The 24,719-nt window shown below is 48.6% G+C and overlaps 1 protein-coding gene across 3 annotated transcripts in view; it reads right to left on the minus strand.

The window, feature by feature from the left end:
• The window catches only part of CROCC (ciliary rootlet coiled-coil, rootletin), a 132,217-nt gene that overhangs the window by 10,949 nt on the left and 96,549 nt on the right, over positions 1–24,719 (minus strand). For all 3 annotated transcript variants that reach the window (XM_029577933.1, XM_029577934.1, XM_029577935.1), the window contains 6 exons: positions 22,843–23,060; positions 17,646–17,766; positions 15,680–15,843; positions 9,751–9,966; positions 6,028–6,252; positions 4,103–4,252 (listed from right to left, as the gene is read on the minus strand). In XM_029577933.1, coding sequence (XP_029433793.1) covers positions 4,103–4,252; positions 6,028–6,252; positions 9,751–9,966; positions 15,680–15,843; positions 17,646–17,766; positions 22,843–23,060 — 1,094 coding nt within the window. The remainder of the gene's footprint in view (positions 1–4,102; positions 4,253–6,027; positions 6,253–9,750; positions 9,967–15,679; positions 15,844–17,645; positions 17,767–22,842; positions 23,061–24,719) is intronic.

The raw sequence follows: 24,719 nt of genomic DNA on the forward strand, positions 1-24,719 counted from the left end.
TCATCAGGCCAGTCTGTAAGACAGAATCGAATCGGATCTTCGTGAAGGATTTGTCCCTGCTGTAGCAGGTGCCTGTGCAGTGGGAGGCACAGGGGCATCTCCAGTCTCCACATGTCCGCATACCATGGATGCCTGGGCCAATCTGGAGCTACTAGTAGGACTAATCTCCTGTGGCGCTCAATTCTGCAAATGACCCTGCCTAGGAGGGACCACAGAGCGAAGGTTTATAGCAGCTCCTCTTCTGGCCAGGTCTGAACAAGAGCATCGACCCCCAGGGTCAGCCGATCTCTTCTGTGACTGAAGAATCGGGGAACCTTCACATTGTGAGATGCGGCCAGCAGGTGATCTACTACCATCTGAAATGCTTTGGCCAACAATGCCCACTCTCCTGGATCCAGACTCTCTCTGCTTAGAAAGTCTGCTCTGACATTGTCTTTTCCTGCGATATGGGAGGCTAGATCATCTGTAGATATATTTCCATCCATTCCATAACGAGATCTATCTCCTGTGACACTTGCTGGCTTTGGTTCTACCCTGGCTGTTGATGTAGGCTACCATTGTTGCACTGTCCGACATTACGCGGACCGCTTGACCCTGGAGTATGTGGCTGAATTGTAGACACGCCAATCTGACTGCCGGGCTTCCAGCAGTTTATGTTTCAGAGGGCCTCTTCCTTGGTCCATTGTCCCCGGGCCATAAGTTCCTGACAATGAGTTCCCCAGCCCCAGAGGCTCAAATCTGTCGTGAGGACCAGCCAGTTCAGAGGGGACAGGGGTAACCCTTTCCCAACTGAGCTTCCTGCAGCTACCACTGCAGCTGAGAGCATACTTCCATTGGTAAGTGGAGGTGAATCGAACAGTCTTGAAACAGCGGGTTCCAATGTGACAGCAGGGAGCGTTGAAGTGGTTGCATGATTGCCCTCACCTACAGCGCTACTTCCAGGGTCGCCGTCATCAAACCAAGGACTTGAAGAAAGCTCCACACCATTGGGCGTATCATGTTCATCAACAGACGTACTTAGGACATCAGCTTCCTTATCCGAGTGGTCAGGAGGAAAACCTTGCCCTGCTTGATGTCGAACCGGACTCCCACATATTCCTGCTTTTGTCCAGGTTTATGACCCAACCAAGTTCCTGAAGCAAGGTGGTCACCCGGAGACTCTCTTCCATGGACTTTGCCTGGATCAACCAGTCATCCAAGTACTAGTGCACCAGGATTCCCTCTTTTCTCAATGCTGCCAGGTCAAAGGGCAGTGCCTGGAACTGATAGTGGCGACCCAGTACCGCAAAGCGTAGAAAACGTTGATGTTCTTGCCGGATTGGAATATGTAGGTAGACCTCACATAGGTATGGGGAGGTTATGAACTCTCCTGACCATATGGCCATTATCATGGAGCGTAGGGTTTCCATGCAGAAATGAATCACTCAGATGTTGGTTGACACTCTTGAGGTCTAGGATGAGGTCAAAGGAACCTTCCTATTTGGGTATGTTGAAATAACGCCCCATATTTTCCTGGGGCGCAAGTACTGGGATTATAGCCCTCATCCTGAGAAGCCTTAACAGGATAATCTCCACTGCCTGCTTCTTGTGCTGAGAGTGGCAAGGAGATATCATGAATATATCATGAGGAGTGCTGCGAAATTCCAGCACATATCCTTCTCGTAAGACCTCCAGTACCCTTTTGTCCGAAGTGATCTCGACCCACTGTTGGTAGAAGAGGGACAGTTGACCCCCCTAGCTCCTCGTTCCAAGGGTGAGTTGGCAAAACTTCACTGGGGGGTTCGGGACCAACATGAATCCGAACCTGACCCTCTCTTGGGCTGCCGACTCTGAAAGGACTGAGTCCTCCCAAAGGACCGAGCCTTCTGAAATGTCGAGTTTCTGTAGGGACGAAAATATTGGGAGCCCCTGGATCGACCCCTCATGGGCAAGGGCTGCTGTAACTGCTTTATCTTATCTTCTGGTAGCCGGGGTACTGGAGATTCACCCCATTTACTGGCCAGCTTTTCCAATTCTCTTCCGAAGAGGAGTGGTCCTTTAAAGGGCTTCTTTGAAAGATTTGCCTAGGAAGTTGCGTCTGCTGACAATTCCCCAGCCATAGCTGTCTTCTGGCTGTCACCACTGAGGCCACTCCTCTGGACAAGGTACAGACTAGGTCCAAGCCCATGTCAGCTAAAAGGGCGGTGGCGGGTTCCATAACCACCCAACACACACTGTATGTACTGAAATTCTACGGTAGGCATTACAGGCACAAAAACACGCGCAAGATAGCACCGCCGCAGTCTAACACGCGGTGTGCCAACCAAGCCTACAGCAGGGCCTAGCCCACCGGGGTGCCGCTCAACTCACTCGGAAGCCCACTTCCCCTTACCCCAACGGGATTGGGAATGACGTCGGTACGGTGCACTGAGCAAGGAGACCAGAGGAAGTTTTACCAAAACCCCTCCAACATCTCTGAATCAGGAGGAAATCCTCTTCTCTTTTTTTTATTTTTTTTTTTACTTACTTGGGCTCAGCGCTTACCGGCTGAGTACAGAGATGGTCTCCGGATGCAGGGGGAGAGAGCTTTGGCCGTCACCGCCGCGCTTGGCTTCCTGCACCTGCTGCCTTTCAGCTGCTTCAGGGGCAAAATCCACACTGGGAACTGGCTACCGGACCAAGGCAACCTCTGATGGATCTTGGAAATTGCCTCAGGAATTCTCAACTGGGGGAGGGACCTTTAGATATCAGTGCAGGAGAGTAGGACTCAATCTTTTCAATTTAAAAGTAGAATTTCTTCTTCCAAAAGGTACAGCGATCCCCATAGGGAAAGCATGTCCGCATCTGCTGGAGACGGAGAAATACTGAAGGGCTGAGGTCACTGCAGGGGTGTATCTAGGGTGACATCAGCTTTGAAACCTGATGCCGTCTCCATCTGCTGGCAAGGGAGCTTAAACCTATTGGTCCGGAGTCCATCTGGCCGCATGCTAGAAAATATGAAGTTAGCTTTGGCATAACTGCTAATTAGTCAGTAATGTACTGTCTGTATTTTAGTATTTTAGATCTATGCAGATTGTTATTAATGTGTTTATTTTATGCTTACTGTTTTAAGTCTGCCAATGCTTTTTGTATTTGACTATTATGTATGTTTTATTTTGTAAACTGCTTGGGTAACTTGCTTGACAAGCGGTATATAAGTTCAGTAAACAAAATGACACTCTCTAATTTGCTTTAACTATCTGATTATTTCTTACCTGATTCTTTCATTGAACTGACATACTTATCCATAGATTACGTACGTGGCATTACTGAATTACATCGCCTTGTGGTCATTCTGTATTGTGATTTTCTTTTATTTGATCCCCAAAAATGAGGTCTAACTGGTGCATAGTACAATTTATTTTTATATTATTTCTCTTAATGTTTTGTACTTCACAGAATTACTTTTTCTCAAGATTGTCTTGATGTAAATTTGTTAAATTTAATAAATATAAAATAATAAAAAAAAGTCTAATAAATCAATCAATTAAACAGTTACAATCAAGCCAAGCTCATACAGATAACAGCTCCCACACTCCTGATGGTCGTTGAAATGCAAGCATTATATTCAGAATTAAAAATCTAACCAGCTCTTTGCTTCAGACAGCAACCTGCCAGGAAATTTTATCTAGAACAACAAACGCAGATTCCTCCCCCCCCCCCCCCACCCCACCTCTATGATAGTGGGCAGTTCAACTATGCCCAGTAACACCCGAAACAAGGATGACCCAGCTACGCACATACTGCTATTGGCAGACTTGCCCCATCACCTCAGGTCCCCTCACTCACCTCCTGCAGCTGGTGGACCTGCCCCATCACCTCAGGTCCCCTCGCTCACCTTCTGCAGCTGGTGGACCTGCCCCATCACCTCAGGTCCCCTCGCTCACCTTCTGCAGCTGGTGGACCTGCCCCATCACCTCAGGTCCCCTCGCTCACCTTCTGCAGCTGGTGGACCTGCCCCATCACCTCAGGTCCCCTCGCTCACCTTCTGCAGCTGGTGGACCTGCCCCATCACCTCAGGTCCCCTCGCTCACCTTCTGCAGCTGGTGGACCTGCCCCCATCACCTCAGGTCCCCTCGCTCACCTCCTGCTGTTGGCGGACTTTCCCTTCCAGTTCTGCCCGCTGTAGCTCCGCCTCCACCTGCTCACTTTTCAAGTCCTGGATGCGATCCAGTAGCGCACTGTTTTGCTTCTTGGCCTCCGATACTGCCTGCCGGGCCGCATCCAGGCGCTCCTGCAGTGAGGGATGCAGACATTGTGATATTTTGCCTGTTCCGACGTACTGAATGAATGATGCCAAGAAATGAGAGTCTGCACTAGAAACACAGCGTGATCGGGGCTAAAACCAGGATTCACACGCTGCTGTCAGCGGCCTTTTATTGAACTTAGATTAGAAAGTGGCAATGTCCCTAGTAAGGAATTACCTAGCGTACACTGGGAGTAAGGTGACAGCGCTCAAAGCTCCAGGTCCAACTCACCTGGAATACGTCTGGGGGAGGGGGGGAGAGGAGAGAAAGGTTCTCCTGGGGGAGGTGAAAAGACAACGTGATTCTAGGTTAGCCTTACCCGGAGTGTCCCTTTCCAAAGGGACAGACCCTTTGATTTTCAGGCCTGCATCTGCTGGAGTGTCCCCCCCTGGTCAAAGAGAGATTTTTTGATTCCCGGGACAGTCTCGCTTGGAGAGCCCATGGGAGAAGGGGGAGAGACCCTTTGGTTTCCAGAGTAACCTCACCTGGAGTGTCTTTCCTGGGGGATATGCACAGTAACATAGCAGATGATGGAAAGTGCAGATCAACTGCCCGTCCATTTCCCTCAGTGCTTTTCTGTTTGCAGTGCACAGGATTATATGTCCCAGGTGCCGGCTGTTGATAGGAGACTGCTAATAGAGTCTCAGGCCCAAGTCAGCTTTTGTCATTTTCCTCCCTGGGGCTCTACCGTATCTGGTAGATGAGCAAACTCAATCCAACACCCAGGCCCTTTCACCTCTCTTGCCTTACCCACCAAGCTTTGCAATACTCTAAAAAGCTACTGAAAATAATGAAGCTGTTGCCCTAACATTTGGTCGCTTAAGTCCCTATGACCTTGCTGGACAATACCCAGCCACCACCAATCTGTGGCCTGCTTGTGCTTCTCTTATCCATGCCTTGTTTTCTCTTATTGCACTTCCTCTTGGATCTGCTCTCGAGGAAGTGCAGGGTGGGTTGCTAGCGACAGTGCCACCTCCTAACCTCGTTCCCACTCCTGTCCCTTATCTGTCCAAGCACGCTTATTTATGTCTTGAGGGGTTTTTTTTTTAAATTGCGCAATTTACGAAAGTGTTCAACGCAGATCACAATGGGCATTCATAATTATAAAACCACAAGCATTACAAATCAAACAAAGATTAACTGTACAGAAAATTAAACACATAACATTCGTTCATAATCAGCAATATTTAGATTTATAGGACAGTAATAAAAGCACTCTGAACCTCTGGCTAACTTAAAATAAAATTCAGCTTCAGGACTTAGCTAAGCACAAGGTCAGGTAGGTGTGTGTGTGTCTCTGTAGAGGCACCTGCGCCTCTCTGCAAATAAAGGTACAGCAGTGTTTGTAAATCATATGCAGCAGGAGCCACACAGTCTGTAAAATACCACATATCTCTGCCCCAAAAGTACATGTGCATATATCAGTGCACGACAAAAGGGAAGTGCAATTTCAGTTCTGTGACTCGACTGGCAGGTGTAAAAGCGTGTGGACAAGTTTGGTAAATGCATGCGCATATATTGCTAATGAAACAGCAACTTGTGCCTCTAAAATACCCTTTTTATTCCCGTTAATATTTATGTGCAACAATGCAAGTACACACATACTCCCAGTCTTATTAAAACGACGAGTACACATCTGTGTGCCACTTACGTGTGTGCATGCCTATTTTACGTGTGCAACCCCCATGCAATGCTTTGGAAGTTGACCCTTAAATAAATGACCCCTTAACCAGAGCCCTTTAGGTTTCAGGCTCAGCCTCACCTGCAGCACTCGGCGGTCGTGGTCACTGGCGGTCAGCGTCTTCTGCAGCTGCAAGGCTTTCTCGTGAGAGGACTTGATGCTGGCGCTGCTCTCAGACAGGGACGCAGACAGCCCCTGCATTTTCTCCTTCAGCGCACCCTCGTTCTCCTCTGCCTTAGCCAGGGACAGGTTCAGCCGATCTACGCAGAGCTGCAGAGCACTCGCCTTCGTCTCGCTGTCCGTGACCTGGAGCAGGAGGGGACGACACACACAGCCAAAATGAAATCGTCATCATTAGAACCACTTCCCTCTCACTGCAACATGACAACTAGAGAAGTGACAAAGTTGGACACTGAACACCTTGCCTTTCATGAATTTATCACCCATCCCAAGACCCAAGGTGATTTACAAGTAAAATAATAAGTTAAAACCATAAAAATACCGCACCAATAATAAAATGACAAAAGAGATATCATCATAAAACCTCCAAACCGTACCAAACATGTCATAAATAATCAGTATAACATACATAAATAATTAAGATTAAAAACTCCAAACAACCCTTCCCACATTATTACCAAAATCCAAACAACAATCAACAGAAACAAAAAACAAATATAGGAACATAAGAACATGCCATACTGGGTCAGACCAAAGGTCCATCAAGCCCGGCATCCCGTCTCCAACAGTGGCCAATCCAGGCCATAAGAACCTGGCAAGTACCCAAAAACTAAGTCTATTCCATGTTACCGTTGCTAGTAATAGCAGTGGCTATTCTCTAAGTGAACTTAATAGCAGGTAATGGACTTCTCCTCCAAGAACGTATCTGAATAAATATAACTCCTGGGCTGCTATCCCACTAGGGTTAGCCGAACACCACATAGCTCGCTCCTAACACGCGCTCTCAGCCTATATGAATTTCAGAAAATCAAGTTATTTAACAGGAACCTTGCAAGACCCTACGCAAAGCTGAAAAGCATAAACTATAAGAGATGAGTTAAAGGAAAAGGTGTCAATATACCCAAAGAACGTCAAACTCATAAGAAAAAGAGTCTAGGTGCAGGTGCACTATTTCCCATCCAGTATGCCCTTCACAGCTGATCAGGTGCGCCACGAGAAAAAACATCACTGCCTGATGCCGAGGTGCAGATCAGCACTTGCTCTCAGCACCTCCAATGACCAGCAGTGTCTCTTCAACAAGAAGGAGCTCCTTTCTGAGAATATGTGTAATCAAACATGCCTCTCCTTCCTGGCCACAGCACGAGCCCCAGCGTGTGGGAGCAAACAGACCAAGGAGAGCTGGTCCCCGTTCTGTGCAGCCCGTGCATTGCACACAGCACCTCCTCCTTTGAGCCCTCCCAGCCTCTGTCTCACCCCCAGCCTGAGTGAGGTGGGGCGAGCATGCACCGAGCACCGGAGTAAGAGTGTGGCAACAGCTGGACGAGCTCTGGCAGCCACATGCTCTAGCCAAGGTAACTAACCAAGGCAGCTTCCGCGCCACACCAATTGCTGCTTTCTCGTGCCTATGGAGGGAGCTGAAGTCCGGGGAGGTCCATTCATGGCAAGGAACCAAAGAGGCAGGATAGAGAGAGGGAAGCCATGCGTGGTGAGGAGCGGAGGGTAAGGAAGGAGCGGGAGTCCATTGGCAGTAAAGGAGCTGGGGCAAGGTGAGTGATGTGCCCAATGCTCAAAGGACAGAGACAGGATGGAAATGATCCAGAGGGTCAACCAAAATGGTGTGGGGTCTGCACTGAAAGACTTATGAGATGAGGCTGGAGGACCTAAATACGTGGACCCTGAAAGAGAGGAGAGACAGGGGACACTCAAATACCTGAAAGGTATTAATGATGCAAATGAATCAACCTTTTCTGACATTTGATGATATGGAACTGCCAGGGAGGGGAGACTCAGGAACAACGTCAGGAAAGGTTGATGGATGCACGGAATGCCCTCATGGAAGAGGTGGTGAAGATGAGAATGGTGATAGACTTAAAAAGGACGTGGGCCCACCGGGCTCACCTTTGCCCTAAATGTGAACACAGACTAGGAGACTATCTCCACGTCTTTTAGAAATGCTATAAAATAAGGACTTTCTGGGCCCAAGTGATAAAGGACTGCTCAAATATGCTTGAGAAACACCTACCTCAGGATCTACAGCTCTGGCTGTTTGGCATAGATCCACTAACCCCTGTATATCTTTTTCCTCTGCTGAAAGTCTTTTCCTGAAAAAGGCCGGCCTTATTGGGGAAAAAAGTAATATTGACCAACTGGATAAACTCGGAGCCTCCAACCAAAACACAGTGGTTTAAACAACTGCTGAAACTTTTCACCTTTCAATACACAGCACAAAGAAAGCCTTCCTCAAAACCCAATCGATATGGAGAGCGCCAACAGACTATATTGCTCCCAATGCGTCTAGCCCAGCAGACGGCTCCTACAGCTCCTGAAAGAACAAGGAACACCACCTTCCTAACCCAGGACATGAATGGGCTTGCTCTATAAATGACCCCAGATGCTGAGACTCCGCTGTCACCTAAGCGGCGAGATCACCGGGTGGACTCTGAACAGACTTGTTAGATTCTTTGCTCATGGGAAATAAGGAAATAAGGAACTGCGTCTTTCTATCCACCCGCACCTTCTCAAAGCTGGTGGTGTGGAGCAGCTGCCAGAGCCCTCCTGCCGTAACAAAGGCATGTCAGTTCATTTTTTTAAAAAAACACTGGAATACTGCGCCATCGTGACCGGTTCATGTCTGCTTCCATCACCCCCCTCTTGTTTGGAACAGAAACAGGTGGGGCTTCCCATGCTTTCCTTACTCTACTTTTGGCCACATGGAGTCCTGCTCCCTGGAGGCTGGCGTGGCACCTTCGTTGTTACGGCAGGTGTGCCTTTGGCTTGACAGGTTGTAAAATCCTGCTCGTGTGCAAAGTTTTGAGAGGATGTGGACGCAGCAGTCACGGACAGTGCAGCTTTTGAGAATTATGCTAGAAACGATTAAATTCAGATTCGGCCCGACATAGGCGTGCACTGAAAAATTGATTTGTTTCGGGCTTTGGATTTTTAAATACTGGATTTGGTACTTTGCAAAACAAAATATTTTGCGCGGAGTTTCTGAACAGTGAGGAAGAATGCTGTTAAGTATGCTGCACATAAGGACTTCTGAGCTTTGAACGGGGCCTTTTGCAAATGGTGCTGTTTTGGGAAAGGGGATGTCATAAGTAATCGAAGCATCTTCCATTTACTCCATTTTTCTATCAGTGAATGCAGACCCGAATTTTTATGAAACGTATGAGTATAAAAAAAACATGAACGTTTACTATTAATATACATGCATTAAAAAAACTGCAATTCCACGGGGTAGATGATTGAGTAATTGATGTATGTGGTGAAAGATGAGCGCTAAGATTGAATATTCCTGCTCTCATACCATGATTTACTGCTCTTTCGGTGAAAGGATTTTGTAAATAGAAAAAAATGTTTTCTGAAATATTTGTATTTTCTCTTTGGATCTCGCCCTTGTGAGATAGTTCCTTCAGGTGGGGAGTTTTGTACTTTTCTTAGTGTGGATTGTCTAACGATCCAGCATAGCGGAGCCCGGCACGACCTGGCTCACAAAGAGCTTTTTCCCCATTCTGTGCCTATGGAAGATATGGTTAGTGAAGAAGATCCCGTACGGCACGGTACAGTATAGCTCAGCATGGCGTAACATAAATAAAGCATAGCATGGCGAGCTGGCACAGATACCTGTTTCTGGAGAGCATCGATGCGCTCCTGCAGGGCCTGCTCCTCCGTCTCCCGGTCACTCAACGCCAACTTCACCCGCTGCAGCTCCCCCTCCAGCGAGCGGCGGATCAGCTCCAGCTTGGTACAACGGCTCTCGGCTGCCTCCAGGACCTCCTTCAGCCGGCGCTTGTCGCTTTCCAGCTTCACCTCGTTAGCCTTCAGCTTCCCAATCTTCTCCTGAGAAACAAGCCCACGTTAAGCCCTCCAGCAGCAGGAAAGACGGCGATATGTAAATCAAGAACTGTACGTCTCTGGGGACGACGAGAGTCTGGGCTGCAGGCGTAGCCTTCAAGTCAGGGCACGGAGCCGTGGAAACCCCAAGGAAACTCTTCTCTCGCCCCCCCTCCCATTCTCTACAACTCTCACGTAACCTGTACGAGTCACGGGATCACCTTGCTGTGTGACCTGCACGGGCCGGACTGCCCAGAATACAACCTGCTCAGAAATACCCAGGTCAATATTCGCAAGCCATTCAGACGCATAATGCACAAGTTATCCGTCTAAATGGAAAATCTGGCATAAGTCAGCCACTTATCTGGATAAAAAAAGGGGGGTACCGGGGCAGTATTGAAACGCTGCTCCCCCATTCCCCTCCCCCCCCCCCATCCCTGAAATTTCTCTGCCGGGATCGGGGGACGCACTTCCCCATTCCCGGCAGAGAAATTTCACATAGCGGGGGAGGGGACGTCGGCGCACATTTCAGTACTGCGGATCTGTGGGGAGGGGGCACCCGATGTTAATATTTGGCAATGTCCAGGGCAGGGGGGGCCCGGCCTGCAAGGTGGGGGGAGGGGTCCTTTACCGTAGTATAAAAGAGGGTTGGGGAGGTGCAGGAATCACGGCCCGACAGGGCCTTGTTTGATGTTCTGGAGGTGAAGGAGGGGATCGGACCGCTGGCCCTTTTACTTCGTTTGTTTTTTTTCAGGTGTGCAGAGCGCTACTTAGCCTGAACCTTTAAAAGATATCCGGTTAAGTAGCACGTTAGCCGGCCACACAAGGCCAGGTAACTTAAAAACCTACCTGGCTACCGTCATATATGGCCGGTTAGGTTTTTAAGTTATCGGGCTAGATGTAGCTGGTTAACTCTAGGCGAGTGGGACGTTTACTCCACTGAACAGATGGGACTTCAGTCCAGTAAGCAGCCTACTGAATATTGGCCTCATTGTGTTGAAAATCTGCCCTTAGGAAGGGTAATTTTAAAAGGCCTATTTATGCAGGTAACGCAGTACAAAGGGTTTAGGTGCTTAACTTTGGTTGTTAAGCACTCAGATCGTCCCCTGAGTGCCCATCTTCCCCGGATTTGATTCCCCACCTCGCCATGCTCACTTTTGAGGCAACTTAAAACCCAGTCAAGCTTTCCAAAGGGCCAATCAGGTGCCTAACCAGCAAAGTTTGTGCCAAACTTTGCTGGTTAGGCACCTTTGAATATTGACTTCCTGGTAAAGAACGCCTAAAAACCCACTTGCAGGAATGGCAGAAATCCCGGCAGAGTGCAGCATGGCACCAGGCTTGGGGGCTCTCGTATCTCTCTCTCTCACGTGGGTATTCACAAGGGCAGAGCCTGCCTCTTCCTTACTCCACCTTCATTCATTCAATCTACAACAGCTCTTTGGGAAGGGGACTTTTTTCCAATCATCTGCCACTGCTCTCTGCATTTATCCAGTGACAAAAGGCACTTACAGAACCTCAGAGTGCACAAGGAAGAAGGTAGGAGAGGAACCGGGCAAGCTGAACGGCAGGAGGAGGACAGAAAGATTTGCTAAAGGCAGCAAAATCAAATCCTAAAAGATTCTTTAAGTCCACCTTCATGTTACTGAGCAAGGCACGAGATATAAACCCACCGGATAGTACTTTGTGGAAAATAGAAGGAAAAAAAAAAAAAACCCCAACCCACCTCCCCCACAAAAAAAAAAAAGATAACCAATTCCACCTCTCTCCAGCACCGATCTGCCACTGGACCCCACGCCTCGTGTCTCTCGAGGGCGAGGCAAACTAACCCGAGCCACCAGGCAGCAGCGAGAAGCAACTAGCAAAGGTCATTAGCATGGTCTGAAAGGCCTCGCTCCCCCCTATCCGGGGAATCTTCTAGAGCTGCCCCTTTGCTTGGAAACAGCACGTACCAAGGCATCCAACTTCGGGAACTGCAACTGTTTCCTTGCCAACGGATCCAAGGGGCTGCAACCCTCCCTTTAAAACCTGCCTCTGGGGCCTTCCACTCAAGGACAACTAACCCTTGATTTGGATCCAGGAGTGGAAGGAAACAGGAAGCTTGGCATAAAGTGGCCAACGTGGGACTTTTCTTTTGTAAGCACTTAGTGTCATCCCCCGTCCGCACCGAGCTCCTTCAGGGACTGGGTCAACAGACTCGGCAACTCACCTTTGTGAAAAAAAAAAAAAAAAATTAGGAGTCTGATGTGGCTCCTAATCAGGGGAGAAAACCAAGCCCCCATCAGAATCATCCAACAAATAATGAGCCACGTCCCCCTGAGCATCTCCAGGGAGGGTCTCCCTGCAGTGTTTGCCGGCAGTGGCTGACGAGCGGGAGACCCAAACTCGCGATCCCTTCTCTGCAGGTGGCTTCGCCTCCGCTTGGGCGTTCCCTGCAGAAAAGCCTGCAGGCCCTGGAAAATTTCAGCCAGGGAGGATGGATCCATACCCGGGGTCCATAAGACCAAACGTGGCACTCTCCGACCCCCTCTCTCGGGGATGCCTCTGCCATCGAGAACAAGGGGAGTGGGGGGGGGAGGGAAACTCTCTGCTGTGTCGCCTCCCGCCCTACTCTCCTCAGGAGCCACCATTGGCCAAGGAGATGTCCCAACGTCGGCAAAATCCGTGGTAGCCATCTCGCCTCGAGCATCTAAACAGCGCTGGCACAGGCGTAAAGAGAGCAATGGCTGGATTGCCCTCATAGGGTAAGCCTCATAGATAGCAAGGCGCTTAGACCTTTTATTGTCCCTGGCACCATCGTTTTCCTGCACTCGGCTCTAGACAGCCTCCTGCGCGCCCTCCAACAGTGCCCGGGTGTACTCGCGCAAACACACGCTCAAATCTAAAACGCTGCCCTACGCGCACACAAGTACCCGAGCACATGCCCGCCCACATCAGGACACAGCTGAGCGAAGGTGAGAATGAGCGCAGACAACTAAGTGAGCGGGAAAAGAAACTGCTGCCATGGACTGAGCAGAGCCTGAGAAGCGGGGCCTAGCCAAAAGCTGCTCAACCCGCCAAGCCCAAGCCGCCTCCACTCTACACAACTCCCGTTGGCACCTGCTTGGTGTCTGTTGGTCCCATTGTTTTTCGGGGTCAGCCTGTAGCTAGGGATTCACCCACAGGTGAGGAAAGCAAAGTTGCTTACCTGTAACAGGTGTTTCTCCTAGGACAGCAGGATGTTAGTCCTCAGGAAATCCACCTGCCACCCCGAGGAGTTGGGTTCCTGTAGTTTGTTTTATTTTTTCGTAATCTACTTACGAGACTGAAATCAGACCCTGCGTGGATGCATGGATAGTGGCATGCTGGGCATGCTCCGTATATCAGTCAAAGTTTCTAGAAACTTTGACAGAAGTTTTCCGTGCCGGGCTCCATCTGATGATGTCACCCACATGTGAGGACTAACATCCTGCTGTGCTAGGAGAATATTGAGTTAGCAGCCAGCACTGTTGGCGTGTCTCTGAGCTCACGTAGTAACCTGAAGAAATGGCAGATGTCCAAAGTCTGTAGACATGACACAGAGCAATCCTGGGGACACTGAGCAAAGAGCTGAACCAGTACACACACATGCAGAAAAACCACAGGGACTATAAGCAAAGTGCTCAGTTAACACACACACACACGGCAACCCTGGAGACTGTAAACAAAATGTACAACCAAAAAAACATGCATGTGAGCACACACACGCACAGCAAACATGGAGACAATGAGCAGAGCTCATCCAGCAGCGTTCCTAGACACAGAGAGCATGCCTGCCCCTCATCCCTACCAGCCCTGTTCATTCTGACCCTGAAATGACGACGTCTGATCCTTACTTACCCCTACCAGCCCTGTGCATTCCTTCATAGAGAGCACACCTACCCTTACCCATACCCAACCTGTACATCCTGTTTCTAGTGACAAGATTTGTCCTTCTGCTGCCTCTAGGCACTATCAGTGCTGAGGTCTATTCTGCCCCACCCACCCTCATTTTCTGAGGGTCTCCTTTCCCACCCCCCCTTTACAGATCTCTGCTCCCCCATGACCACAATTTCTCTACCCTTTTATTGATCCTTCAGTTCTTCCTCGGGGATGAGGGGCACCAGTGCCTGTGAGCAAGGGGCTACAAGATTATTCAGTCCCTCCTTGCTTCCTTGTGATAGCAGCACTGGCACCGGAGCCAGAGCTCTGAGGCTGGGGAAGGTGGCAGGAAATCCAGAGTGGCAGCCAGCACGGTGAAGTGGAAAGGAGTGGAAAGGACCTGTAGGGTGACAGCAGTGGCGCTGGGGGCAGGAAGATTGCCACCCCATGAATTCTGCCGTCTAATGTTCCTATGCATTAAGCCAGGCCTGCCCGTCCCTCGCTCCTAACCAGGTCTTCACATACTGCTCAAAGGCCCTAGCGTGCACCCTTACTGATCCCTTTGAGACATTAGCACAAGTGCTAAAACTAATCAGTACATCCACGTAAATAAAGGAACATCAGACGCAAACGAGAATTTTATGGAAGAAATCATTATGTGCACCTCCATGAGCTTTTTAGCAGGCACTTGCTAAGGTCTAAAATTTAACATCTGACTTGGACCGGGTGTTTACTATTGCACACTATTAAAAGAGTTCAGTTACCAGCAAGCATTGGGGCTGAAAAATGAAGGTGATGTACAAGGGCTGACACTGTAAAGGTTTATCCACAGGTCCTTTGTGCTATAACACTTCACCCTACAGGTCTCTTTGGAAAAGAAAAACACACACTTCAGACCCTCCTACTCAAATCCACACAGCTAAAAGGTCTTTTCAAACAAAAGGTTAAGAAATGAGAAGTGGTTGTCAAACACTGCTGTACCCTTCACAGTCAATGAGGCAGGAGGGTTTTACCGCCTCTAGTAAAGTCCCCATGGAACGGCATGAATAGGACGGTCCCTTGCTATAGTCAATCAGGCCAAAGACCACTGCAGGTGTTCTGGGAGATGGGAGCTTCTGCAAGATTCTGGTTTCAGTGCAGATCTCTTTTCAGGGAGCTTTGAGGCCTTCCTAGACTGTGTCATCCTGCCACTGTACATCCGAATACAGCAGGTACCACTTTGGGGGCTCCCTCTCTGTTCTTAACATTCTCATCACCCCCCACCCCTCGCTATTCTCATGAGGGGCTCCCATTCTCTGTTCTCACATCGGGCTCTCTATGAAAACTACTATTAATGCCTACACGCAAAAAAAATGCGTGTATCGCCCGTTAAGTGCAGCTTTAGCATGCATGAGGGCAGGACCATTCCCCCCAAAGATTTTACCTGGAGAGCTACATAAGTTACACAGGTAGAACTGAGGGCTGAAAACGGCCCAGGACAAGGGGTGAAGCCAAGAGTGGAGGGAGGACAGAGCCGAGGGACCTTCATTTTGAAATCTCCACTCTCGAATCACAGTGCAGACGACTGCTGCCAAGCAGGCGCAAAGTCAGCGGGTGCTGAAACATCTGCCTTGCCAGCCAGCCTCACCGTATCAAAGGGAACTCCACGGGGAGTTTCCCTTTAAAAATCTGTTTGCAAACATTGCCCGTTATAGTGCTTGGGCCACTTTATCTCAGCACAGAAAGTCCCCAGAGGGAACCAACCTCAGTTAGAAACACTTCCTCTTCGGATTATTTTCACTCCATCTACACCTTCTTCGCTCCTTACTTACAGCTTTCCCTTGGGTTTCGCAGCAGTGCGTACCTGGGTGACTCTCTTTTCACCGTCTGCCGACTGCAGGGCACGCTCCAGGGTCGCGACCTTGTCCAGCAGGGATTTCCGCTCCCGTTCGTTGCGACGCAGGGTCTCCTCTTGCAGCAGGAGGGCGGTCTGCGCGCTGCTCAGCTTCCCATCCACGCTGCGCTTGACTTAAGGAAGAGACAGCACGTGAGATGCAGTTGCACACGGCGCCAGCACACAGGGCGAGCGCCTCCAGTAACGCCCAGTCAGGCCAAGCATCTTTAGAAAACCAGGTACGAAAACGCAGAGATGTAAAAAAGACAGCAAAGAGCGGGCACAAGGAGAATTGTGACTTCCCCTTACTTCCGTCAGTTCTTGTTACATTAGTTCTCCAAGCCAGTCTAGATAACTCCCTCCCAAACCCGATTAATTCAACCTTTCTCAGTGTTTTCTGGATGACTGTGTGGTATGTTAATTGTTTGTTAGAGGTCAATTTTCAGTAAGCCAGCGAGCAGACAAGTTAGCTGGATAACGTGCCCCGAATATTCAGTGGGACAAATGTGCCACCGAATATTCTTGCGTAAAGTTATAACCGGTTGGGTGTTAAAGTTATCCAAGCCTTGTGGCCGGATAAGTTGCTACTTAACTTGGTATCTTCGAAAGATATCTGGTTAAGTAGCACTCTTGAGAGAAAAAAAAAAAAAAAGAAAAGAGGCAGCGAGGGTATTTTTTCGATTTTCAGAAAGCACATAAAATCCATAACCACAGAAGATTGGCGAAAGACAATACAAGTTAGTTCGATGGCTATCTGGACCGTCAGCGTTCCCAGACGCCAAACCCAAAATGGCCACTGCTTTCCCAAGTTCACTGCAACAAAGGTTGAGCACACAGTACTGTGGAAGTAGCGTATCGTTGGGTGAATGATGGAGAAGCCCGGCAGTGCTATAAAGTGCCTGCTGACACCCATAGCGAAGGACTAACAAACCTGCTGGGTGCGCACTAACATACGGTCATTTGGTGGCACCCTGGGGAGCCGCCCCCCTTTTTTTTTTTAATTTTCATTTTGTTTCTTTGATGGGAGGCAGCTCAGTGTTTGCTCTTTTTTTTTTTTTTTTTTTTCAATCGAGTTTTTCTAAAGTCCACGTCTCGTCCCTGGAATGAAGGAGAATTCACTCCCGTAAAGGTCACTGAGCCTCCCACTCTAGACTCTCTCTCTCTCACGATGACCGTCCCTGAGTTTCTGGATCCAAAAGGAACACAGAAGAAAGATTAAAAAAAAAATGAAAACCGGTTTCAGACGGGTCACCCAAAACGGAGGAAAGGAAGGGCAGGCAAACCTCTTCCTCCCCCAACAACCAAAAAGGGTCAAAAGCCGATGATATTAAAAGAGGAGAAAGGTCCTTTGCTTCTAGTCCATGCCCCCACGCTTAAGTTTCCGAGAAACTAAAAGGCTCCTTTTTCCCCAGCAACTACACAAAAGCCAGGAGCAGGCACCATAGCAATGCCGCCGTTGGAAAGGGCAACTCGAAATCCACACCTACAAAACGGCGCCTTGGGTTTTTACATGCCAGGACCCCACCAGTAAATTCTCCTCCATGGGGGGGTTATGACCCAACTACACCTGCTCTTTTCTCCACCCGCTCAGGAAGTTGGTACGCTCCTTCAGTAGAGACCTGGCAGGGTTCTCCGCACTTCCTTTGGCTGGCTGGTATTTTAAGCATAATCTCCCGATTAATGTGAAGACTGGGATTAACTGGAGAAATAGAACTTGGCACAGTTCTTCGCACTACCTTATTCTCAATAAGGTGAAGAAATGGAGGGGAAAGCAGATAAACGTAGTCCTGAGGGGGTCAAACAATAAACAGGTCCATAATTCAGTAAGTAAGCCAGCGAGTGGCCGAATTATCCAGATAAACAGGCCGATAACAGTAAAACGAGCCCAGGCAGTCGGCAAATTTCCTAACAGTTTGCAGCCCTGCTCCCGACTCACCTTCCTCTGATTCGGCCAGGGATTTCTGGAGCTGCTGGAGACGGCTGCCGACTCCGTCCCTCTCGGACTCCATCTCAGCCAGCTGACGGCTCAGGGAGCTCAACTGGGTGCGGCCTTCGTCCTGAGCGGGAAGGGAGGGAGAACACATTTAGAAACCCAAACTCAAGAAAAGCGCAGGCAGCTCGGGGCGTGCACGGAAATAATTTTCGTTTCGTCTCATTATTTCGCTTATTTCGCCGTTTTCTGCCATTTCTTCAGATCATTTCCCAAGTTGCGTCATCTTTTTTTTTTTTTTCGTTATGCATTTATGTTATTTCTAGGAAAGTCAATAAGGGAAGCAATTCATTCTATTTTGGATTCTAACATTAGGGTTTTCCATTCAAGTTTTATCAAACTTTCAGGCAAGGATCAGAAGTAGAGAAAGCAAGACTTCAAGACCCCTTGACGGAGTAAAGTGACACAAAGAGTGGCAGGAACACTAGAGGGAGAAAACTTCACCGGCACCCAGTGGGAGAAGCAACAGGTGGCTACCATCTTGATTCCACGGCCCAAAAAAGTTTAATTCTAACTGTGAGGGTCTGTGAGCAATCATTGCCTCCCACCAGCAGAGACTGGCAAGTGGGCCTTGTGTCCCAGCTGCCACCAGGACCTCCAAACCATAGAGCAGTCATGTTCGGTGCCACCTCACAGTGCTTTTCCAAGCCACATGGCCCTTTAAGAAACATCCCCGGGGACATCGGGATGCACCCAGAATCAATTCGCTACAACTCCTGAAATTGAGTTAGAATAACATGGCTTGCTTTTTTTTTTTTTTTTTTTTTTTTAAGGAAAGCTGTATTATTTTATTTGCAGAGGATTATCTATGCATTAGCTGTTTTACATGCCTTTGTGAATTTTATGCATGCAAAAGCATGCAAAGCTGATAATTTCAATAGGTGGCAGACTTTTGAAGCAAATATTGCACAATATTGCTGAGATATACAATTATCGTGCGGCAAGCAGTGTTTTAAATGCGATAAACACTGTTTTTTAGGCATTAATTGTTTAGCATGGCTTAGTAAACATACTCCTTATCCAGATAACCTTACCTGGCTAATCTGGCAGAGATATTCAGTGGCGCAGTTGTACTGCTGAATATCCCCAGCTGTCTTACCGTTAGCCAGATAAAAGTTTATCCAGCTAATGTAGCTGAATCCACCCCAGGATTCCCCTGCCTGTCATGCCGAACCCCCAAGTTAGCCGGATCGTGGGAACAGTGGCGTAACCAAGGGTCTCCGGTGACCGGGGGCCAATGCATTTGTGTGCCTCTCCAACACCCCCCTCCCCCCAACCTTCTTGTACTATTGCTTAAGGCCACAGAAAATCAGTGGCGTCTCTAGACAGAAGAATTTGGGTGAAGGGGGGGAGCCAAAATGACATTTCCTCATCACACCCACCTCTATAGCATGGATCCTGCTTTAAAATTGGCTATAAACGTCTTAATAAGAAAGTCCAAAGGGTCTGCTGCATAATTTTAAAAAGCTGGCCAGTGTCACACTTCTAGTAAAACTACTATTAAAATTATTTGATAGCCTCATTCAACTAATTCTATGTGGCTATGAGAGTGAAGTCTGGAATATATAGGAAGGGACAGAATGTCAATATAAATCCTGCACCTCCAGTTCTGTAACTCTGTGCATCCACTGAAATTCCCCCAAACAATGGAGCTTGGATGTCTCCTTTACAGCTCATCATACTAAAAGATATTTTCAAATTCTGGTGTCACCTCACAGTAACAGCAGCACAAACACCTTCCACTGCCAGGCACATTGTGAACTAACACAAAACCCCGCAAAAAAGACACTCAAAATCTATTCTGCAATCCCATCGTAACATAACAGTAATAACACCAAGGACTCAAACAACAATAACCCTACCTGTGAAAAAGCAAGGGTAAATATTACACTGGGTCCTAGAATACCAATACACCACCTACTGAGGAAACAAAACCAACCCGATTGCTATAGATCCCTACACAGACACTATACGCTAGCAGAATCTCTCACCTTAGTCACACGTGCAAAGCAGAGGCAGAGCCTCACCAAATACAGAAACAGAGGATCACAAATTAGAACCAGCAATATGCAGACCAAAACTGAAATGGAAACCCCAAGAAGCCAGACTCTGTGTGTAACAATGGGAAAACAGAGCCACCATTCCTCATAAAACAAATAAAATCAAGAAACATAAAGCATCAAGTATAATAGTAAAACCATATTAATAAAAGAATATTTTAAAACTACTGATACATAGAATAAGTTCTATTAATTAAAATCATATACATTTTATAACAATTTCCCAAGCACCAATAAATATTTCAAAACAGCACATATATCAAATAACATCCAATATTTAAAACTAATGAAGATTTAAAAAATGGACTGATCCTGGTTCGTACTGGGAACTCTTGATTTCCAGTCACCCTGAGACTGTCGAGGTTTAGGAGGTTAGGGGCGCCCACAAACTTTATCCTCTCTCATACATACTCACATGTCCATTCTCTCTCACACATACACTGTCACATTCACACACACAGGCTCTCACACCTCACATGCTGTCTCATACACACACACACACACACACACACATACACACACACACACTGTCTCTCTCTTGCATATGCTGTCTCACAGGCTCTCTCACTCCCAAATGCTGACTTGCTCAAGAACAGGCTCTGTCACATGCTATCTCTCTCACACACACAGAGGCTCTCACATGCTGTCTCTTGAAACATTCAAGCTCTCACTCCCATACACAGTCTCTAAACTCACTCACACACACACACTCTCTCAACTCACTCTCATACATACACACAAACACACTCTACAGGCCCTCAGCCTCTCTCTCGCCTCTGGGCCTCCTCTTCTCGGGCCGTTGTGACGTGAGATCTGCGGCGGCCCTGGTACCAGGCCTCTTCCTCTTCTCAGGCTGCTGCAACGTGGGATCCTTGGTGGCCCTGCTTCCGGGCCTCGTCTTCTCAGGCCACCGCGACATGGGATCCGCGGCAGCCCCGCTACCCGGCCTCCTCCTCTTCTCGGGCTGCCGCAACGTGGGATCCACGGCAGCCCATAAACGCTGCTCCTCTTCTGTAACGTGGCCAATGCGCCTCTTCCTTCTTGCCTGCGCGGCTCCAGCAACGTTTTTCTTCCAGGGCTGTGCAGGCAGGAAGGAGGAGGAGCACCTGTAGGTTTGGACGTGACCTATTTCTTCAGGCCGTGGTGAGACGATCTTCCTGATGTGTGCGTCCGGCACACAGCACAGCAGTAGTTCCCTGCTCAGCCACCAGTGGGATGAGGTCTACCGGCGGCCGCATGAGCCTCCACGTCAGACATCAGCGCCCCCCCTATGGCCCTGCTCCTGGGGTCATTGGTCCCCCTGCTTCCCCTCCCCATTTGGTACACCACTGCATGGGATGAAAGTTTCAAGGACTGCTGAGCACAGCGGCTGAATATTGGCCTTGGAGAGATCAAAGTTTCGTGTCTGACTCCGTTGGATGACCCATACGTGAAGACTGCGGTCATGCTTGCCCTTGGAGAATTATCCTAGCTGTATATAAACTGCAAACTTAAGTCAGAGTGTGAGGGTAATTTTGTAACAGCCTGCACAGATTTTTAAGGCAATCACCTGCATACTTTTCACCAATTTTCAAAGGGAAAGTACCCATGTACCTTTCTCCACTCTTGCAGTAGGGATTCGGGGGAGGGGGGGTGATTTTCAAACGTGTGTATGTAAATGTGCAATGCAGGAAGTCACACCTGCTCTTGCGGACCCACACAAGCATGGAATTTTCAGAATGGATTTCTATGCATCCTTTGCACCCACAGACGCTAGCCCTGTGCAGGCTGCTGAAAATACCCTCCCTAAGCAATCAGGCTTGTACTGAGAGCAAAATTAACTGGTGCAATACCAGTGTTAATGGCCAACGAGCAGGCAGGCTCTGGGCAAGGAAGGTGCACGGTGATTAACACAATGGGATTACTGATAGCAATAACAAGGGTAAAAAAAAAACCAAAAACCAGATTTGGTTTGGGAGGTCCAATATGGGATAAGAGGCAGATGGTGTATATGGGCCTAGAGCAGCAGCAGTATTGACTAATAATTCTCAGGATTTAAAAATCTTGCCGGTCTGAGGGCCCCTGACTTAGCTGGATAATTTGTTAGCTAGGCAAAAGCTCATCAGACTATGCCAGGGGTGCTGCGGTATTACCCAGCTAAATTAGGGAGCAGATATAAAAGGTTAGATAGTTTCAAAAGTGTGCATGGAAATTCGTGCGCTATTGGGCCAGTACGATGCAAATATCATTGGGATTTCATGGGCGCACTATGTTTTTCCATGCGCGTAGGGTTCCTGACCTGTGTATGTGTGCACAGTTTAAGGGGGAACGGTGCTGGAGACCCCCATCCGGCACCTTTACCCTATGAAGAAGAGGTATAAGTGGGAGCCGTGCACTGTTTTGAGACCCTATTTTGTCTGCCAGTATTTATGGAGGGAGAATTTCCGTCCACATCAAGGAGACCCTCGTCCACCTGGGAAGTCTTACTCTTCCAGGTCCTAGAGGGCGCGTTCGTTCCCTGGCTCGTCTCCTGGGAGATCCTGGCACAGATCAGGAAATCTGGAGAACCGTGATAAACCGTTTTACCAAGAGCTGGTGTGTAAAGTGCCACGACTTGCTTTTGAATAGTTGCTACGGTAAAGTTTTGTTTGTCCACCCAACCCGAGCATCTAGAGTATTTTGTTGGCACTCACATCCCTCTTCCCCTATAATGGAGAACTCCCCGGGGGGGGGGGGGGGGAGAGAGAGAGAGAGAGAATCACCCCCACACCTTGGAGAAATATTCCTCCCCCGCCCACCCACCCCTGTCAGAAAGAACTTAACACCCCGGAATTTAGCCCTGGACCTCATGCGTCCCTTGCCTTCCAGGCCCAACCACCAGAACAGGAGCTATATGTCCATGTGTACATTTTCTCAAAAACCTCCATGCACTAAATAGCAGGTTCAAGCGGGTGTGGGTAGATTAGGTAGGATTACAACCGGCTGTCCTATGGGCGATGTTCCCAAACGACCCCTGGGATTGTGCAATAGAAAATCCACACCGTTCTTCCCTTTGAATATACTGTGGTGTAGAGAAGTTCAGGGGCGGATCACGCAAGCATTACCCGTTCCCGCTGCGTGTCTCTCAGCTCCCTGAGGAAGTCTCGCAGCGCCTCCCGCACCACCTCGGGGTTGATGTCCGCCACCAGCTCCTCGCCCCGGCTGGGAGGAAGCTGGTGCTCCGGAGACAGGGGGCGAGAGGCGGGGCCACGCTCAGGGGTGCCCGTGCGGGGGATGGGGCTGCCACGTCCATCCGTGGTGGTCGCAAACGTGTTGTCAAAGCCTGCAACGAGAGAGCAGGGCCGCAGCTGAAACAGTGGAGGGGGGGAGCACGAGCAACAATCAGGAGACAGGGCAGCTGCGAGTTTAAAAACCAAAAACCAACCAGACGAGACACGGCACAACAAAGGATCAAAAGTTTCAAAAGATAGGCACTTGTGCAATCCAAAGTGAAGTTATGAGGTCTATATTCAAGATTTACTCATTCACATTTCTCCCTTTTAGTTGGCTAAAATTTGTATGGATAAAATTTCTACTCACACAAGTTTAGCCGGGTAAGGAAGGGGCGGATTCAGGATGTTTCCTGATGTGCTTTTATTAAACTTATCCAGGTAGCACGATATTCAACACTACTCATACCCCATCACGTTAGTAGCCCTTAATTCCCCTGTTTAGCTTTCTTTACATCTATCTACACCCATGTTTAACAAGTCGGTTGTAATTCCCGACTCTGTTTATTGTTAATTTTATTTATTTGATATTTGACTCTGTTTATTGACTCTGTTCTTTCTTAAATTTTACTTATTTGATATTGTACTAACAATTTGAATTTATCCATAAGTTGTTCCCAGCTCCAACCATAAGTTCCCAGCATAATCTATAAGTTCTCATGATGTTTGACCTGTTACTCGTTACCTCTTGTCTGACATAATGTTCGATTGTTCGATGTAATTTCCTACTTTGGTTTTATGTAAACCGACATGATATGTACCAGTACATGAACATCGGTATACAAAAGCTCTTAAATAAATAAAATAAATAAATAAATAAATAAATACTCAGCTAAATCTGTGCCGACAGCTCCCGCAGGACAAACGCCTGTCCCGCACAAAATTACTCAGTTAGCTTTTGCCAAATTGTCAGCTGGACTTAACCGGCTAGATGTGCGACTGGAAAATTTGTGCGCGTAGATTTCGGTGCCTAGGCGGGCCGTGGTGAGGCGCGCGCAGAGCCCGCGTGCCCGGCTTTAGCTAAATTCCGCGCCCAGAGAGATGTGCGCGTACGAATGCAGGCGCGTAGGCGCGTGACATCGTGTGCACAGCGCGTGCGCAAAACCGGCACGCAGCGCGCGTATTGACGCTCTATGGTGGGCAATAGAAGACGCAGAAAAACGCGCACAAGATGGCACTGCCACAGCCTACCATGCGGTGTGCCTACTGAGCCTAAAGCAGGGCCTAGTCCATCGGGGGGGGGGGGGGGGCGCTCAACCTGCTCAGATACGATGTCGATACGGTGCACCGAGCAAGGAGACTGGAGGAAGTCTTACCGAAACCCCTCTGTCTCTGAATTGGGAGGAATCCTCTTTTTTTTTTTTTTTTTTTTAACTTACCTGGGTTCATCTCTTCCCGGCTGAGTGCAGAGATGGTCTCCGGCTGCAGAGGGAGGGGGCTTTGGCTGTCACTGCCGCGCTTGGCTTCCTGCACCCGCTGCTTTTCAGCAGCAAAGCCCACGCCGGGACCCAGCTAACTGACCAAGGCACACCCCTGAGGGATCTTGGAAATCACCTCAGGAACTCTCAAACTGGGGGAGGGACCTTTGTGCATCACGGCAGGAGAGCGGGGCTCAATCTTTCTCCAATTTAAAAGTAGAATTTCTTCTTCTAAAGGGTACAGCGATCCCCCCCCTAGGAAAAGCATGCCCACATCTGCTAGGAGACGGAGAG

This window comes from Rhinatrema bivittatum, chromosome 15, assembly GCF_901001135.1.
Source record: "Rhinatrema bivittatum chromosome 15, aRhiBiv1.1, whole genome shotgun sequence".
Lineage (NCBI taxonomy): Eukaryota > Metazoa > Chordata > Amphibia > Gymnophiona > Rhinatrematidae > Rhinatrema > Rhinatrema bivittatum.